The following is a 19,313-nucleotide window of genomic DNA, read 5'->3' as shown; positions in this document are numbered from 1 at the left end:
CAATATTGAATGTCAAGAAGTGATTGGAAAGACGAATTTAAACTGCAATGAATATTATGTCCGAGATCACTTATTTACGATGAGGTTTTAAAGAATTGTCTACAGTTCTTCTGAATAATCGTAATCACACTTAGGAAATAAAGTCGTGTAAAATACCTTGTGTCTCCAAGGCAGGAGAATGAAAATAAAGTTATATAAATCCGATTTCCAGTCCAGACAATCTTCCACAATAAAGTCTCAAGTTTAACAGCAGAAAATCAGTGTAATTAGTAAAACTGTAAAATGAAATTGAAAACTTATTCCTATTGAGTAAACGTCCTTTGTATTCAACAGCAAAATCAAAAGTGAGAAGCTGGCAGCCTGCAATTGTAATCTGAGAACCTAATCCTTGATATCAGACAGACCAAATTAGGCATGACCTTTGACCTTATAATGGAATCGACTGCCCCATCTCATGGAAGAAACCATCCCGTCTGAATAAACAACACTTATACTCTGCATAAGTTACAACAAAATCGTCCAGATTCCAACCAAATTAAGACCTAGGAAACATAGAGCGCAGGCGTCAACAAACAAAATATTCAAGTCAGATATGTAAAATGTCATAACAAACATTAGGTTTAAATTTATTTGTTGTTGACGCATGCGCTCTATGATTCCTCTTAAAAAAATCAGTGTAAATTTACCATTTTCATCGAATTTTCGCAGAAAATCAAAATGAGTGCTATTTGTGACGTCATGAAATAGAACGCAAAAACATAAATTTTCAACAAAAAAAACGTTTTTCCAATCTAGTCATTATATTAGCTATGATTCCTTGTGACATTGGTCAATAAATCCTACTTCTTTAATACGGTCAGGTCACAGGTCCTTTTAAATAATACGTCAGGTCACAAGTTAGCTCACCACACCCCTAAAGGTCCCACTTCTGATTTCACCAGGTCAGATTTGACAATGTTGGAGCCACAGATATAGGTGTTAGATTTCCAGCCAGGGCAATGTTCACATGTTTTCTGGTTGGATGCATATCAGAATATGTTCCTATAATAAACTATTGATATTTGGTATACAGCTGCATCAGCATCCCAGCATCACAAATGCATGCAGTATTTGAGCCCCTGCCTCATCACCCATACAATAATGACTTCAAAACTAAGTTGTTGTATTAGCATTTATGCATTTCAGTTTTGGAAAGGATACAAGACTACCCACATAATGATTTTTTTTACCTCACCCGGCCCCGAAGGTCCCCATGTGAGCTTATGCCATCACTTGGCGTCCGTCGTGGTCTGTCGTCGTCGTCGTAAACTATTTCAAGAATCTTCTCCTCTGAAACTACTGGGCAAAATACCTTCAAACTTTAACTGAATGTTTCTTAGGGTATCTAGTTTCTAAATTGTATCTGAAGATTTGATCCATGATCGCATCATCAAACATGGCCGCCATGGCTAAAAATAGAATATAGGGGTCAAATGCAGTTTTTGGCTTATATCTCAAAAACTAAAGCATTAAGAGCAAATCCGGCATTGGGTAAAAATGTTCAATAGGTCAAGATCTAGCAGCTCTGAAATTTTCAGACGAACCGAACAACCCATTGTTGGGTTGCTGCCACTAAATTGGTAATTTTAAGGAAATTTTGCAGTTTTTGTTTATTATCTTGAATATTATTGAAGATAAAGATAAACTGTAAACAGCAAAAATGTTCAGCAAAGTAAGATCTACAAAAAAGTTTATAAGACCAAAATTGTCAATTGACCCCTTAAGGAGTTATTGCCCTTTAAAGACAATTTTACACAATTTGTTCATCATGTTTGCTAACATTTAAAAATCTTCTCCTCTGAAACTACTTGGCCTAATACTTGTAACCTTTAATTGAATGTTCCTTAGGGTAACTGGTTTATAAATTGTATCCGAAGTTTTGATCCATTAACAAACATGGTCGCCATGGCTAAAAATAGAACATAGGGGTCAAATGCAGTTTTTGGCTTTTATCTCAAAAGCTATAGCAGTTAGAGCAAAAGTGACGGAGTTAAAGTGATGAATAAGTCAAGATTTATCTTCTATAAAATTTTCAGACCAATTGGACCACCCATTGTAGGGTTACTGTCTGAAATAGTTTATTTTTTTATGAAATTTTACTGTTTTTGGTTATTATCTTTAATATTATAATAGATAGAGAGAAAGTGTAAATGGCAAAAATGTTCAGTTAAGTAGGACCCTCAAATAAGTCATATGATCAAAATAGTCAATTGACTTCTTAAGGAGTTATTGCCCTTGAAACGTTTATTTTTTTACATTTTTTCATGCAAGTCTATTACTTTTTCAAAAATCTTCTCTGAAACTATTGGGCCAAATACTTCCAAACTTTTAATGAATGTTCCTTAGGGTATATAGTTTATAAATTGTATCTGAAGTTTTGATCCATCAATAAACATGGCTGCCATGGCTAAAAATAAAACATAGGGGACAAAACCAGTTTTTGGCTTATATCTCAAAAACTACAGCAGTTAGAGCAAAAGTGAAAGGAAGTTAAAGTGATAAATGGGTCATGATCTATCTGTTATGAAATTTTCAGACAAGTTCGACAACCAATTGTAGGGTTACTGTTGGAAATTATTTTCTTGAATATTATAAAAGATAGAGAGAAAGTATAAATGGCAATAAATGTTCAGCTAAGTAAGATCTACAAATCAGTCAACATGATCAAAATAGTCAATTGACCCCTTAAGGAGTTATTGCCCTTAAAATGTTTTTTTTTACATTTTTTGTGAAAGTCTTATTACTTATTCAAAAATTTTCTTCTCTGAAACTACTTGGCCAAATACTTAACAACTTTGATTGAATGTACCTTAGGGTATCTTTTTATAGATTATATTCAGATTTTGATCCATTAAAAAACATGACGGCAGTTTTTAAAAATAGAACATAGGGGTAAAATGAAGTTTTTGGCTTTCATCTCAAAAACTAAAGTAGTAAGAGCAAAACTGACATAGGTGAAAGTGTTAAACAGATTTAGATCTACCTGTCAAATAATCTTCAGACCAAAAGTACAACTTATTGTTGGATTACTGTCCAGAATTAAGTAATTTTTAGGAAATTTTACAGTTTTGGGTTATGTATTATCTTTAATATTATTATAGAAAGAGAGAAAGTGTAAATGACAAAATTGTTCAGCAAAGTAAGATCTACAAATAAGTCAAATGTCTGAAACTGAAATTGCATGTGAACGATATCAGGCTCTCATGAGTCTCTTGTATGTAATTCATATGTTAAGTTTTTAGTCCCCTACAGACGAAGTGTAAGGGGACTTTAGGTTTATTGATTAGTTGTGTTTATGTAGAAGTATTTATGAAAAACAATTGATAAATGGTATGGTGTTGCATTATCATTCAAGCACTTCAGGTCAGTGGAAAATATGAAAGAGAATAGGAATTTGGGAACCATATTTGGGATAAAGACTTGTTTTAAAGTCACATGATTATTTGTGTCCACACGGGAGCATTTTTATTTCATGTTTTACACTCTTCAAAATTTAAGTAAGATCATTATTGGAGAATTAAAAAAGTAAAAATAAGGAACCTTTTACTGGGGGGGGTGTGGATGAAGTATCTCAAATACTACATAATTACTGTGACCTCTGGATAATTCTTCTATAAAAACTTTAGATAAGTTAAATACTTGAAAAATCAGATTTGAATTGGCTAACCATTTTTTTAGCTTTTCATTGATGAAGGAAATTATTCAAATCAAGAATCTTTTGCAAATTCATATTTTTTCACAAGATACATGAATCATATAAGAAACAGCCAACTGACTATTGTTTGTCAATAACAGATGTCATAAGGTCATTCCTTAAAAAAACCCAGAAATACATTTGTTAAAAAAATTTGGAACTGGGAAATATGTAGAGAATTTTTCTGTTTACAGATGGTAGTACCCCATGTTTTGAAGAAGCAGGGGTTTATAGTTTTTGACCTGCCTTTCTGTCACTGTGTCTGTTAGTCCATCAGTCATTTTGGTTTCCAGATGCTAAATCATATACTTTATATCAGATATCATTGACAGATATAATGTGAGGATGATCCCTATTTATTTGATATACTATAAAGAGATGTGGTAGGATTGCCAATGAGACAACTATTCCAACATAGTCCAAATGACATGGATTTAAGCACCATCTAATCTTCAACAATGAGCAAAACTCATACTGTTTGTCGGCTTGGAAAGGCCCTGACATGACGAAATTGTAAACAACTAATAAAAAAAAATAAATAAACAGACAGCAACCAATGATAGCCACTAAATTACAGACTCCTGACTTGGACAGGCATGATATAGGATATGGCTGGGTATACCATGTTTGTGAGCGCTCAACCCTCCAACTAACCTGGGACAATGTTGTAACAGCACAACATAAGATCAAAGTGGAAGAATCAGTTAGAAATGGCTCGACTTGATCAGATTAGTGTGAAGCACAAAAAACAACTAACATATAAAAGACAAAAGACCCATAGTACCAATCTAAATGTTATCACAGTTACTGAATATAGTTCATGCCAATTACAACTTATAAAAAAATAAATACCTTCTCTCTAAGACTAAAGGTCGACAAAGAAAAAGGTCAATGTCAAAGATACAAAAAATTGAAATTTGTTCAGGAAAGGAGTTTCCAGATAAGTTTTTTTTATAATTCATTAGATTCAAACCAAACCTGTAAATAATGAGGGAGAAATCTCTTTTATTTCCTAGGTCAATAAGATAAGGTGATAGTTACCTAAAAATAAACTGATAAAAGTGCAGAAAAGGGGTCTCTTAATGATGACTCAAGGATCTCATATAGGATTGGAACAAAACTTGAATATATGGTTAAATATAAGGGGATGGAGAGATCCCTAGTGATTTTTAGCTCTTTACATCAAATGTCAGGTTTACAGTTAATACAAATTTTGTGTAATTTTAATTCTTGTCACCAGGATAGGGCTTTCATTTTTTGTATCGCCTATAAGGAAAGTTGCTATAAGCAAGACAAAGGTATTGTTTTGGTAGCGACGGATGCTATTGCGGAGGAGGATGCATCAGCAATTGTTAAGTTTTCTGCTAAAGTCAGTTTGATTGGAACTTCTTATGATAAATCAATGATATTTATATAAAGTTGCATTACTATCAGTACATATCAGTTTGACAACTATTTCGAGGTCCTGTCCCCTAGGTCATGGTCCAGTGACTTTGAATTAATTAGCAATTTCAATGTTAACTTCTCTGGTTAAGTCAGTTTGATAGGAACCACTTGTCATAGATCAATGATATTTTCTATAAAGTTACATTACTATCAGTACAAATCAGTTTAATGACTATTTCAAGGCCCTGCCCCTAGTTCATGGTCCAGGGACTTAGTTTAAAATTGTTGGAATGTTGCTGTCCACCAGATTGTCTTTTTTCAAATTTTCTGCAGACAGGCGAGACATATCTTTGTATCAACAGTTTATTTCAAGATATTACTGAATACTGTCTGAAATCATAATAGAAAAGAACCATACCTAAAAGTAAACAGAAAAGAATCATACCTAAAAGTAAACAGAAAAGAACCATACCTAAAAGTAAATAGAAAAGAACCATACCTAAGAGTAAACAGAAAAGTATCATACCTAAAAGTAAACAGAAAAAAAAACATACCAAAAAGAAAACAGGAAAGAATCATACCTGAAAGTAAACAGGAAAGTATCATACCTAAAAGTAAACAGGAAAGAATCATACCTAAAAGTAAATAGAAAAGAACCATACCAAAAAGAAAACAGGAAAGAATCATACCTAAAAGTAAACAGAAAAGAACCATACCTTAAAGTAAATAGAAAAGAACCATACCAAAAAGAAAACAGGAAAGAATCATACCTAAAAGTAAACAGGAAAGAATCATACCTAAAAGTAAATAGAAAAGAACCATACCAAAAAGAAAACAGGAAAGAATCATACCTAAAAGTAAACAGAAAAGAATCATACCTAAAAGTAAATAGAAAAGAACCATACCTAAAAGTAAACAGGAAAGTATCATACCTAAAAGTAAACAGGAAAGAATCATACCTAAAAGTAAACAGAAAAGAACCATACATAAAAGTAAATAGAAAAGAACCATACCTAAAAGTAAAAAGAAAAGAATCATACCTAAAAGTAAACAGAAAAGAACCATACCTAAAAGTAAATAGAAAGAACCATACCAAAAAGAAAACAGGAAAGAATCATACCTTAAAGTAAACAGGAAAGTATCATACCTAAAAGTAAACAGGAAAGTATCATACCTTAAAGTAAACAGGAAAGAATCATACCTAAATGTAAACAGGAAAGAATCATACCTGGGAGTAAACAGGATAGAATCAATACCTGGGAGTAAACAGGATAGAATCATACCTAAATGTAAACAGGAAAGAATTATACCTGGGAGTAAACAGAAAAAAAGCATACCTAAAAGTAAAACAGGAAAGAATCATACCTAAAAGTAAACAAAAAAAGCATACCTAAAAGTTAACAGGAAAGAATCATATCTAAAAGTAAACAGAAAAAAATTATACCTAAAAGTAACAGAATAAACAATGCCATCAGGTCACTATTAGCTTTTACCCTTTATATAAGGAGCATTGGGTATGTGCGCTTGCTCACCTAAATATTTTTTGGAAATATTTCAGTGCTGTCAAAAATTCCCAATAATACTATGCTGGCTGCATCAGTTCAGTGCCAAAATCCAGACAGAGAGTTTGATACTAGAGCAACTGTTGTAATGTGAGTATTGTACAACCAATAACCAGTATAATAGCTTATACAGCCCATTTTTACTACCATTCACATCACATAGACCTCATTCTATATTGTCATATGTCAGACCAGATTTTTGAACTCTCATTACCACCTTAAATTGAAAGGAAAGAAGGAGGCCTTATGATAAGAGCCATTTTATTGCCTCTGAAATAGCAAAAATAGAAAACTTGTCCAAGCCTTTCAAAATGATGTCAATTTTTTTGATAAATGTTCAGCTTAATATAATCTGGACAGTTAATTGCATAAAGGTCACTTTTAATGTCACAAGGAAATAAACATTTTGAAATTTACATATTTGTCCAAAAATTGCCATTTTGCACACAGTTTTTGGTTAAAATATAAACATGATATATGAGCAACAGCTTTTACCAAAAAGATATTTTACAATGATAAAAATTTAAGTAAAATGCATTTTGTAGAAAATATCTTTGGGTAAGTTGCTCATATCTAAATATTAATGACATAATACTAAATTGAGACTGTTTTGCACAAAATGTCAAAAGTTTTAAGCAATCTTGCAACCATGTAGCACAAAATAAAAAAATAAAAATACTGATTTTAGACGGATTAATGTCTTTTGAACATTATGTGAAGGATGTTATTTGGTAGATTTATGATACTTTTCGAAGTTTAAATTCAAAGAACCCAAAAAAGTGGCCTTATCATACCTTCTTCTTTATCTTTTCTATTATTTGAGTAAGATATTAACCCTCTATCTTCAATATGTCCCATTTATACTCTGTTAAGGTCTTTTTATACGACCGCAAAATTTTATTTGTCGTTGTCGGCATCGTCCGAAGATATTTGGTTTCCGGACAATAACTTTAGTTTAAGTGTATGGATCTCTATGAAATTTAACCAAAAGGTTCAATACCACAAAAAGGAAGGTTGGGATTGTTTTTGGGGGTGATGGTCCCAACCGTTTAGGAATTAGGGGCCAAAACAAGCATTTTTCTAGTTTCAGGACAATAACTTGTGTATAAGTATTTTGATTGCTCAAACCGTTCAGGAATTAGGGGCCAAAAAGGGTCTTAAACAAGCATTTTTCTAGTTTTCAGACAATAACTTGTGTTTAAGTGTATGGATGTCTCTTAATTTGTACCACATTTTACAAAAAGAAAATTTATTCAAAATTAATTTTTTTGGAAGGGGGGGTCAATTTTTTTCCGCCCAAGATTAAAGAAATTGTCAATTTTCCAAAGAAAAAATTGGGGGTCACAATTTATTTTGCTAATTCTTTGTATATAGTCTGAAAACAGATTTACTAAGTATTGCACAACAGCACAGTGTATTTCATATCAGCAAGAAATCTTCAATTGAATATAAATTCAAATCATACAACCAATTTCAAGTTCTTTGACTAAATTTATTCTGTGTCAGAAACCTATAATGTGTCAAATATTTAATTACAATCCAAGTTCAGACCTGTATCAAGCTTGAATATTGTGTCCATTTTTGCCCCAACTGTTCAGGGTTGGACCTCTGCCGTCATATCCAGCTGCGCTCGGCAAAGCAGTTTATTTGGGTATTGAAGCTCATGTTTTTAGCTTCTTAAACATGTGGTTAAATAGAAACCTGGTGAAAGCTATTTCAGAGCCTTTGTGTCAGAAGTTGGTATCATACATGTACATTACTAGTTTATATTTTAGTTTTTGTTCACCAGTTTAAACAAAGTTTATGCTCACTAAAACTGTTCCTTGGACAGGAGGAACCAAAAGTTTATATGTTAATGGTCATATTATGAAATATTACAGAGTGATAGTGTCACTGTTCATAACAGTTATGGTAATTGGTACTGTGTATGATGTTCTTTACATACAATGGCCAAAGTCAAAGGTCCAGACAATGGCTGGCTTACTAAATGGGGAAGTTACAGAAAACTATCAATATAAAATAACAGCAGAAGAAGACACGCCATTGATTAGAGATAAAACGACACTGGAATACAAACCTGGTAAATACTTTTCATTTCTTAATAGTAAGTTTGTGATTAAAAGGAAAATTACTTTTAACAGAAAAGATAAAAGGAGAAAGCACATTTTAGCCATGACATTGTCGGTTCATTTTCAGCTTATGAGTTTGAATATCCCTTAGGTATCTTCTGCCACTCTTTTGTCATTGTTACATCCTTTATTGAAAAAAAATAACTTTTTGGTGTGAGAAGTAAAACAGGACACATTACTTATATTTTGAACAGGAAAAATTGGAAAAATCCTTTTATCCTTTTCTGTATACACAAATGGAGCAAAGATTTTGAGTACCAACCAATCAGCTGGCAGCTTAACTTCAGTGAATGGAATACGCTTTATTAGCATGTCATGGGTGATATTAGGACATACCTACGTATTTTTATCTCCTCTTGCAGGTATGCATTGATATTGTTATTTATCTTATAGGTTTACTTGGAAAACTCTTACTTTCATTCTCCATTTATACAAATGGTGCTAAAATTTTGAGTACTGATCAATCAGCTGGAAGTTTGAATGCAGTGAATGGAATTAGATTCATTAGTATGTCATGGGTCATTTTGGGACATACCTATGGAATTTTTACATCAATTTCTGGTATGCATTATTATAACTCTTTAGAGGGTCATAATTCTGTCTGTTTGATAACAAATGTTTTTTAGAACAAAAACCTGCATGTATTTTAGAACTTTTCCACTTTGCATCTCTCTTGTAACAACTTATACATTATTAAATCTCAGATAATGTTAACACTCAAGTATTTAATATATTTAAAAGTTGACAGTATTTCTGTACAGTGCTGCTATTCTGCAGTTACTCAATGTTATATGCTAGCATGTATAAAAGAAAGATTGTTTTTTTTGTAGTAGCAATATCCACTGTTGATAATTTATGGCACTCATTTTAATCAATCAAAGCTATTGTTATCTTAAAAGAATTTTGTTTAGAAATGAGAGAGAAATAATACTATCTGTTGACAAATAAAATCTGGAACATTTTTTTAGTTGATTTAAGGGCATATGATACAGTTTTGATCCCATGGGGATTTTTTTACGAAAATTTGCACACAAGCTATTTTTCACCTCGTCAATTCAAATATGTAATTAAAAAAAAAATATACCTTCATGTGCTACTTTTAGACATAAATGGGGTCAAAATATTAGACATTTACTCAAAATTTTGTTTTTTCTTTTAATTTCTATCCTTTGGATAGACAGACCGAATTTTTTGTTTCAAAAGATAAACACAAGCGGATGCTTGTAAAAACATTTTGAAAATCTTCTTTACATAAGTTTGCTCTAAATTTGTATAACAATTCTTTGGAAATAATTAATTTTTATCAAATTTTCACGATTTTAGAAAAAAAAAAACACATTTTTTGCTGTATATTTATCTAATTTTTAAAAATTTCATCAGTGAATTTTTCATAAAAATTGGTACCAATAATCTTCATACGTAGTCAAACCTAATGTCATTTTATAAAAGAGGGGTCCATGAACTCGTTTTCAAGTTAAATGAATCTGAATGATAGAAATCAGTAGAAAAATGCATCTTTTCCCGATATGTCACAGTTTGACATCGAGAAAATAATATTTTATGTTAGCAATGTCATTACCTCCCCTGTAACTGTATCGTATGCCCATAAGTGATGAAGGTTGATGTCTTCAGTGATTAAAAGACAACCTAACATATATTCTGTATAATATTGTACAAAACAATATGATAATTGTAGATAACATGCTTCCATTTACTATACTGATGTTTAAGAGATGGTCTTTTGGAGCAATACTGAATGCCTTAGTGTCTGTTGATACATTTTTCACTCTCAGGTAAATATTGTACTGTGGATTCATTATTATAAATGGGAAACAATTTTTTTTGTGGATTCATTATTATAAATGGGATACAAATTTTTTGTGGATTCATTATTATAAATGGGATACAAATTTTTTGTGGATTCATTATTATAAGTGGGATACAATTTTTTTGTGGATTTCATGGATAAAGGTTTACCATGGATATAGATTTTCAAAGAAGTATAAAATTTTATATAGGCTTGTATGTAGACTTTGGCAAAACTATAAAATTAAATATCCACAAAAATACAATTTTCCCTCAATCCACAAAAATTTGTACCCATGAAAATAAACGAATCTACAGTTTATTGGTAACTTTTACATATCCTCCATATCAAGTAAAAGAAATATTTATACAATAGTTTATTGTGAAGAGGGCAGTTCTTTGATGTAAAGACTATACATAGGGATGTAATAACAAATGAATGATTACTAGAAGTCACTTCTAAAATTGCAGGCATATGCATTGAATTATTGTATATTTTTAAAATTTACTAAAATGTTCTTAAAGGAAAATGAAATTTGTCAGTATAGCAGACGAGACATTCCAGTATGTTCACGCTTGTTCTTTTTAGTGAAATTTGGCAACCTCCTCAGGATATCCTTTTCAGAAACTTTATTGTTGAAGTTTTAATCGAGTATTCATACATTTTTCCACACAGCCATGTTACAGACACTGCTTATTACTTTATAGCTTATGTTTATGAAAAGATGAAAACTGTTCACTTAATTCAGACAAGCAGGTTATTAATCAATTTTCATGTCATACATATAACTACTAAAAGACATGCCTGTTCATCAATAAACAATGAATGAGAAAACGTACAATTCTTGTGTCATTAATAAAAATTTATTCAGGACACTGGGAAATTTCAAATTAAAACCTGTACAGTTAAAAAGTAGATTTAGTCTTCAAATCATCAAAATGAAATTATGGGGTTTACAATATTGTTATTGGATTATTACATTATATTGTTTCTGGTACTAACATCATGTAGAAAATGCATTGCTTTTTTTTTATTACAGTGGGCTCTTGTTAACTTACTTAATAATGAAGGAGCTGAAGAGAAAAGATGGGAAGATAAATTGGTTTATGTTTTATTTCCATAGATTCTGGAGGTATGTTCTATCAATTTTTTAAATGTTCACTAGAATTGAGTTTTTTTTTTGTGATTCCCAAAAATTAGCTATTCCAAGGAAAATATTTCAATATTGACAATTTTTTGTCCAATTTCTTGACCTCAAGGATTCATTGAAACTGGCAGGCATAATTTGCTGTAAAATGCTTGAACAATGGATGCCATTATTCATCACCTATGCAGAAGGTCATTCAAGGAAATATTTTGAAATTTAGCAATAGTTTTTGTCTAGCCTTGACAGAGTCAAAAAGCAGGACTTAGGTATGCTGTTTCCCAACGACGGCAATGGCAACGGCATCAACAATGTATTAGTTTGTGATTAGGTCAGTTTAATAGGAATCACTAGTGGAAGGTCAATGATATTTGGTATGCAATTGTATTAGCATTGGCACATCTCATTTCCATGGATTTTATTTGGCCCCACCCCCTCAGTCATGGTCTATTGACTTTGAAACTTTTGCTTACTTTACATGTATAAATTTGTAATTAGGTGAGTTTGTTTGGTACGACTAGTTGTAGGTAAATGGTATTTGGTATGTAGATGCATTAGCATTGGCACATCTCATTTCAAAGGAGATGATTTGGCGCCGTGCCCTCAGTTATGGTCTATTGACTTTGAATGTGATGCATTGTTTACATGTTAAAGTTTTTTATTAGATCAGTTTAAGAGGAACCACTAATGTTGAGTCGATGACTTTTTTCCCATACACCGGCCCTGCATATTAAGTCATGATTCATTGACTTTGAATGTTTTGCATAGTTTACATGTTTAAGTATTACCATTTGGATTAAATATTTGCATTATACTACCAAAATTACAAAAAGGCGAGACATATCTCTGTGTCAATGTTTATAATGAATTATGGGTAAACTGTGATCTGCAACCAGAGGAAATTGTTCCAAAGTCATCATTTACCATTAGAACACTCATTAGTTATATGTGACCAGCCATAAGATTTTCAGGCTTATGGAGGTATCAGGGTCAAAACGAGTTTTTTTGCATTTTTATGAAGTATACATAGATTCAAACACCCTGACAAGTTATTTTGCTAGATTCTTCAAAATAACAAAATTATGGTCATTTTTGTAAGCTTTAATTTTATAAATGCTTTTTTTTTTTTGGGGGGGGGGGGGGGGTCACGTCTTTTTTTAAGTAATCAAATTGCAATTGTAGCTTTAGTAACCAAATAACTGAAGATTTTAATTCGGTTGCCATAGCAACAATGTACCGGAATATGCAATCAAATTCATAGTGACCTAAACATTTTTTTTTTTTGTAAGGAAAACTACATCAATGCTAAGAAAGCGAATACCATGATCTTATTGTGAATACATATTGTACATGTCCTGACACAGTGATTAAATCAAAGCTATATTAATGCAGAGTAAGATGAAAAATCAAACAGCATAATCAATAATATGAAGGCATGTAGGTGAAAGGGATGCAATAAAACTTTCAACAACCCATACATCTGATTTATTTAGTTCTAAGACAGTCATAGAAAGAAAAAAAACAACTAGGAACATACATGAAATGAGAAACCATTGGGGTCCTAATGGGCAGGTATACCTTACTAGATTTACATGTATCGGTGTATGGCCATTCATGTATGTTCATATTTTCCTTTACAATGTGAAACAATGAGATTTACTCCAAAAACTTGGTGTTCATGCTGCAATCTATTTCGGGAAAGTTTTAATTTTTCGGTACTTTATTTTAATAAATGATATATCGCAATGGTGACATAATTTTAACCATTTATTATAATCGAAAACGTAGTATGATTCAGTAGAAAGTGATTTATGCAATTAAATCTCAAAGATATATTGTGTGAATTTAGAATGCGATTCTAAACAAGATTTTAACCTAAATCATTAATTTTACGTAAAAGATCTACTTGTTTTGTATATCTTAATATAAAAATTCAAATTTCCTCAAGTCATGAAAAAATGAAACTTTATACTACCGCATGATACAATTGGACATTCAATAACAAATGCCCCGATTACTTTACGTGACTTAACATCAACGTTTTATCATAATGACATTTATCTCCATCAGCCTGGAAATGTCATGGCGGGTCACATATTACTGCAAGCTTGGATCCTCTTTAGACTTAACAGATCTCTGTCTTGTACTTGACCAATGCAAAAGAGTAGCAACTCTTACATTGTTAATTTTCTATAATTTCAATTTTCAGTGTCTTAATTTTGGTCAGAATGCACCTCAAATATACAGAAACAAAAGAAAATATTTTATGAAGTTAATGGAACATGTATTTTGAAATCATAGTCAATTAGCTAATCTCGGAAAGTACTGTACACCATTGTAAAAAAATGATAAAAAGAATTAAAAGGTTATTGTTGCAGCCACTTCAAATGGATTATAAAGTAAATAATACTTTCAATGACATCAAAATTCATTTGGATCAATGTTCAGGTTAGTCAAGACCAAAAGTTTGGAAACACGAAAACAAATGAGAGGTCAAATGGAAAAAAGGTAAAAAAATTGGTAACAGGTGAAGAAACTAACAACAGTTGGAGGCAATAAATGTTCCTCTCTGTGAGCCCAACCATATAAGTCTTTCCATCTGTCTGTACATCAGAAAGGTATTGGGTTAAGGCTTTGATTTAAGGCAGTTTACCATGAAGTTGTGGTTACAACAATTTGAAACTTTATGCACATCTTTATTATGAGGAACTATTTTGTTTTAAGGAAAGCAAAATAAGATTGATCTTTAATGTTTGTGTGTGTGGGGTGATTAATACTCTAAATTTTTCAATATTTGGAGGAAAAAGTCTTGTAAATATTTTTGTACAATATTTCATACAGTGATAAATTGCACTATTGTTCTGTTACAAATTAACTCCACTATATATGTTAATCTTTATTTCAATATTTAATGCAATCAGGCTAATTCTGTTACAGATTAACTCCACCATATATGTTAGTCTTGATGGTATATGTGTCATTATTTCCTTACATTGGAAGTGGTCCTCTTTGGAAAAAAGATGGAATGGAAGTCAACTATTGTAAGGATGCTTGGTACTACAATTTCCTTTATATAAACAACTTTGTCAATCTTAAAGACACAGGTTCACAGGTGAGTATTTAAAAACCACAGGAAGTTGTAGTTTATGAGTAAAAAGCGCAAACAATATAGGAACCTGACAAAAGACGAACTCATGGCTTTAAGGGATCTAAAAGATGACAAAGATATTATAAAAAAACCAGCAGACAAAGGAGGAGCAATTGTTATAATGAACCGTGCCGATTACATTAAAGAAGTAAACAGACAAGTAAACAATCAAATGTTTTATGAATAAATACAATCCAACCTAAACGAAAAAATATCAAAGAAAATTAAAGAATTTGTTCAATCACTTACTTCCTGTAAACTTAGCACAATACTTATTACAAAAACATTGGCGCACTCCGATCTTTTACATTTTACCAAAAATACACAAACCAGGAAACCCAGGTAGACCAATCATTAATGTCAAAAGATGTAGACATCTTCCTAAAACCGTTCATTCCTTACATACCCTCATATCTAAAGGATACCACAGATTTTTTACAGAAATTGAAAGCTCTAAACAAAGTATATCCACAGAGCATACTAGTCACAGCAGACGTAACCTCACTATATACAAATAAACCACATCGAGAAGGAATACTTGCAACAAAGGAAATGATAAGAGAAAAGGGAAAACAAGGACTCGCCCACTTGGATTTTATTACTATTCATTCATTTTATTCTCACAGAAAACTGTTTCAGATTTAATGACAAATATTACATGCAAAAAATGGGCACTTCTATGGGAACTGTCATGTCTCCAGAATATGCCATTATTTTTATGGACAAAATTGAAAGAGAATTTCTTAAATACACAACACAAAAAACCATTAGTATGGTGGAGATTTATAGACGACATTTTTATAATATGGTCCCATTCAAGCGAGGAACTACAATCCTTCATTACGGCCCTAAATTCTTTCCACCACTCTATAAAGTTCACCTTCACCATAAACAACAGGAGTGTAAATTTTCTAGACACCATTGTAAATTTAGATGACAACGGAAACCTAACAACTACCCTTTACAAAAAACCTACGGATGCAAATCTTTACCTACATTATTCATTAAACTACCCAAAACATCAAACAGAAAGTATACCGTATAGCCAAGCCTTACGAATAAGATGAATCTGCAGCAAGAATGAAGAATTTAATGCACTTTGGGAAAATTTACGTAAAAAACTTTATAATACGGGGATACCCCCCAGACGTAGTAACTCATGCAATCGAAAAAACTTAACAGAAAAATAGAACCACTTTATTAGAACTGGTTGAAAAAACACTAACCCGAACATACCCTGAGTGATATTTTTTAACAGTAATACCAAAAATATTAATAGGATCTTGAATCACAGGAAAGACATACTTACAAGAACACCTGACACCCAAAGATTAGCACAGGCTAAATTTGTAACAACTTATCGCCGATCAATAACCTTAAGAAGTATTCTAGTACATAGCGACATCACCAACAGGAATAAGAATCCAGGAACCCGTTCATGCTGTAAACAGTGCTACTTATGTAAATTCATGAAACCTAGGCCAACATTAAAAATATCTGTGTTTCCCCTTCCTGACTGAGGTTTTCAGGGTAGGGGTAGGTAGGTAGGCAAATTATTTTATTTTATTCCTTGATATGGTTTTCTATATTGAATTTGTACAAAATTCAAAGTAGATAGATTTTAAAGCATGATTCAGACCATATTTACTCAAAGATTTTATCCTTCATACAGGAACAGAGGTTAAAGACCAAGCAAATCAAGATGCACTCAGTGGGTTGAAAGATGCTTCAGTTTTTTTTATTAAAGATACCACATCATTGAATTGTTTTTCCGCAGATTGATTGGATTGTATTGTTCAGTTTCAGAGAATTTTTATCTAATGCCAAGGCATATTTTCTTATTAATTACAGATTTATATATATATCATTCAATATTTTCTATAGGACCATCAACCTCAGCATTTCCGATTGCTTCGTCCATGATTTCACTGATCATTAATTTGGGGCTTATCTTCAAAATTTTATTACTAACGATATTCTTTACTAAATTATGGTCATTGATCACCCTTGCAGACACACAAATCGTGTGACCAGCCATTTTGTTTGTTTTTTCTCGATTACGAATCATTTAGACGCTTCAATGCAAAAATGCCTTGAATTAAAACGCTTGTGGACTACAGCATCGGAAAGGTATCACCAAAAACCAAAATAAAAAAAATATTGGACACGAACGGCCAATAAAATTTTTCAGGTCGCAGTGATTTTACCGGGTCGGTCATGGGATGGGAAACAAACAATATTTTATTTTTGGCCCTACAGGTAGCATTAAAAACACGTCAAACCAATACACTATTAAAATTAGGGATGAAATCACATGTGAAACCATTAATGTGGTTTACCTTATAGAATGTACAAAATGTAAAAACCAGTACGTTGGACAAATAGGCAATAGCTTAAAAGAGAAGAGATTTAGGGGCCATTTCAATGACATTTATGTACAAAACCAACATAAACCTGTATCACAACACTTCACATCGGAACATCACAATAGGGGAAACATCACAATTAAGGGTATAGTAACAATGAAAAACAACATTAACATTCGATTGCGTACGGAAGAAAACATAATTCACAAATTGGGAACTGCCGAACCGTGGGGATTAAACAGACGAAAATAAAATGTCTTGGACAAGTTCGAAAATCAGTGCTGATCAAAATTTTTTACAAGAGTTATGCCCCTGGAAACATTAATTATATGGAAAATTGCGTCATTAGAGTTCTCATGTGTACTATTCTTGCCAGATTTTTATGAAACTTATATCATAGGTTTATATCTGCAATTTCTTTGACGAGTTCAAAAATCAGTGTCGATCAATCATTTTTAAGACTTATGCCCCTTGGAAATATTGATTATATGGAAAATTGCATTGTTAGCGCCCTCATTTGTACAATTCTAGCCAGAATTTTATGAAACTTATACCATAGGCTTATATCAGCAATGTCTTAGACATTTTCAAAAATAAGTGCTGATCAAATATTTTTAACGAGTTATGCCCCTTGGAAATATTAATTTCAACGGAAATCACATTGAATTTGCTCTGAAGCCTTCATTTCACTAAGATATTTATAAAAAGTTTTAAGGAACAATAAAAAAAGTGCTTTTTTGAGTTATTGCCCTTGTATCTTGGATAAATAAAATATGTGCAAAGCGGGGGACATTGGAACTCTGTTCTTTTATTTTTACTATTGAATTGATGATTGACCCTTTCACTGACCTGTATTAAATAAATGTTAGTCAGAAAATGTCTACACCAAAATGAAAAAGAACATTTTTAGATGACCTTTAAAAGCGTTATATTTTGATAGATCTGTCAGCATCAACAATGTATTCAATATGAATGAGGACAATGTTTTTATCATGTGGATGAACGCATTTACACGGTACTTGGTGGTTTATTGTAGTGTATGGCTTGGACATTATATCTAGCCAATGTAAGAGTTATTATATACCATGATAACTTGTTTATTGTATTGTATGACCTGAATAGAATAAATAAATAAAAACCATAATATCTTGTTTATTGTAGTGTATGGCATGGACATGGTATCTGGCCAATGTTAGTGTTAATATATATTAATACATTGTTTATTGTAGTGTATGGCATGGACATGGTATCAAGCCAATGTTAGTGTTAATATATATTAATACATTGTTTATTGTAGTGTATGGCAAGGACATGGTATCAAGCCAATGTTAGTGTTAATATATATTAATACATTGTTTATTGTAGTGTATGGCATGGACATGGTATCTAGCCAATGTTAGTGTTAATATATATTAATACATTGTTTATTGTAGTGTATGGCAAGGACATGGTATCTAGCCAATGTTAGTGTTAATATATATTAATACATTGTTTATTGTAGTGTATGGCATGGACATGGTATCTAGCCAATGTTAGCGTTAATATATATTAATACATTATTTATTGTAGTGTATGGCATGGACATGGTATCTAGCCAACGATATGCAGTTTTTTGTTATCAGTCCACTAATTATCATTCCACTTTTCTTGTAAGTTAACTTATTCTCAGTTAATGTTTTATCATAATGATATTGATGTGTAGAACCATTTTTTTGAAGACTTAGTTTTAGAACCTAACTAGGAAATGTACCTTTTACAGATTAGTTCAAGTTTAGTTTTGGACATTTGCTTTCCCATACATTTACCTCTTGCAACCTGGGGAGATTTGAACTCTGTTCTTTGCATAAGATTAAGTTTGAGTTGGTTCCATTTGAGTAATTTTAGCAGAAGTTGTACTTGGACCAAGAGCATAGAAATAGTTTGGAAATATTATTTTTCCACACTTTTCTCTGTAATTCCTGAATCAATTTAAGTTTAGTATATAGTCATATCATAAGAAGTTACAGATTTAGTGAGTTTGGTTCAGGTTGTTTCTTTT

The 19,313-nt window shown here is 31.8% G+C and overlaps 1 protein-coding gene and 1 long non-coding RNA gene across 10 annotated transcripts in view; one reads left to right on the top strand and one right to left on the bottom strand.

Annotated features, from left to right (window-relative positions):
- Positions 1–19,313, top strand: part of LOC127728288 (nose resistant to fluoxetine protein 6-like) — a 75,238-nt gene that overhangs the window by 27,727 nt on the left and 28,198 nt on the right. Inside the window, exons 4-10 of one of the 2 annotated variants that reach the window (XM_052235611.1) lie at positions 6,678–6,771; positions 8,562–8,761; positions 9,204–9,371; positions 10,507–10,603; positions 11,657–11,749; positions 14,699–14,873; positions 18,845–18,924. In XM_052235611.1, coding sequence (XP_052091571.1) covers positions 6,678–6,771; positions 8,562–8,761; positions 9,204–9,371; positions 10,507–10,603; positions 11,657–11,749; positions 14,699–14,873; positions 18,845–18,924 — 907 coding nt within the window. Of the gene's footprint in view, positions 1–6,677; positions 6,772–8,561; positions 8,762–9,004; positions 9,173–9,203; positions 9,372–10,506; positions 10,604–11,656; positions 11,750–14,698; positions 14,874–18,844; positions 18,925–19,313 lie in introns of both variants that reach the window. The other variant, XM_052235610.1, reaches the window with a different exon arrangement.
- Positions 2,373–6,681, bottom strand: LOC127728349 (uncharacterized). 8 transcript variants are annotated; one of them, XR_007994079.1, is made up of 4 exons: positions 6,430–6,681; positions 6,267–6,347; positions 5,998–6,078; positions 3,636–5,835 (listed from the first exon to the last, which is right to left on the bottom strand). It is a non-coding gene; the product is annotated as an uncharacterized LOC127728349 (long non-coding RNA). The 8 variants fall into 8 exon arrangements; XR_007994081.1 differs by lacking the exons at positions 6,267–6,347; positions 6,430–6,681 and having other exon boundaries at positions 2,373–5,618; positions 5,728–5,835; positions 5,944–6,205; XR_007994078.1 differs by lacking the exons at positions 6,267–6,347; positions 6,430–6,681 and having other exon boundaries at positions 2,373–5,754; positions 5,809–5,835; positions 5,944–6,205.

Source organism: Mytilus californianus, unplaced genomic scaffold, assembly GCF_021869535.1.
Source record: "Mytilus californianus isolate M0D057914Y unplaced genomic scaffold, xbMytCali1.0.p SCAF_2, whole genome shotgun sequence".
In the NCBI taxonomy this organism is placed as follows: Eukaryota; Metazoa; Mollusca; class Bivalvia; order Mytilida; family Mytilidae; genus Mytilus; species Mytilus californianus.
The sequence above is the reverse complement of the archived record's forward strand: the minus strand, read 5'-3'. Positions and strand labels throughout refer to the sequence as shown.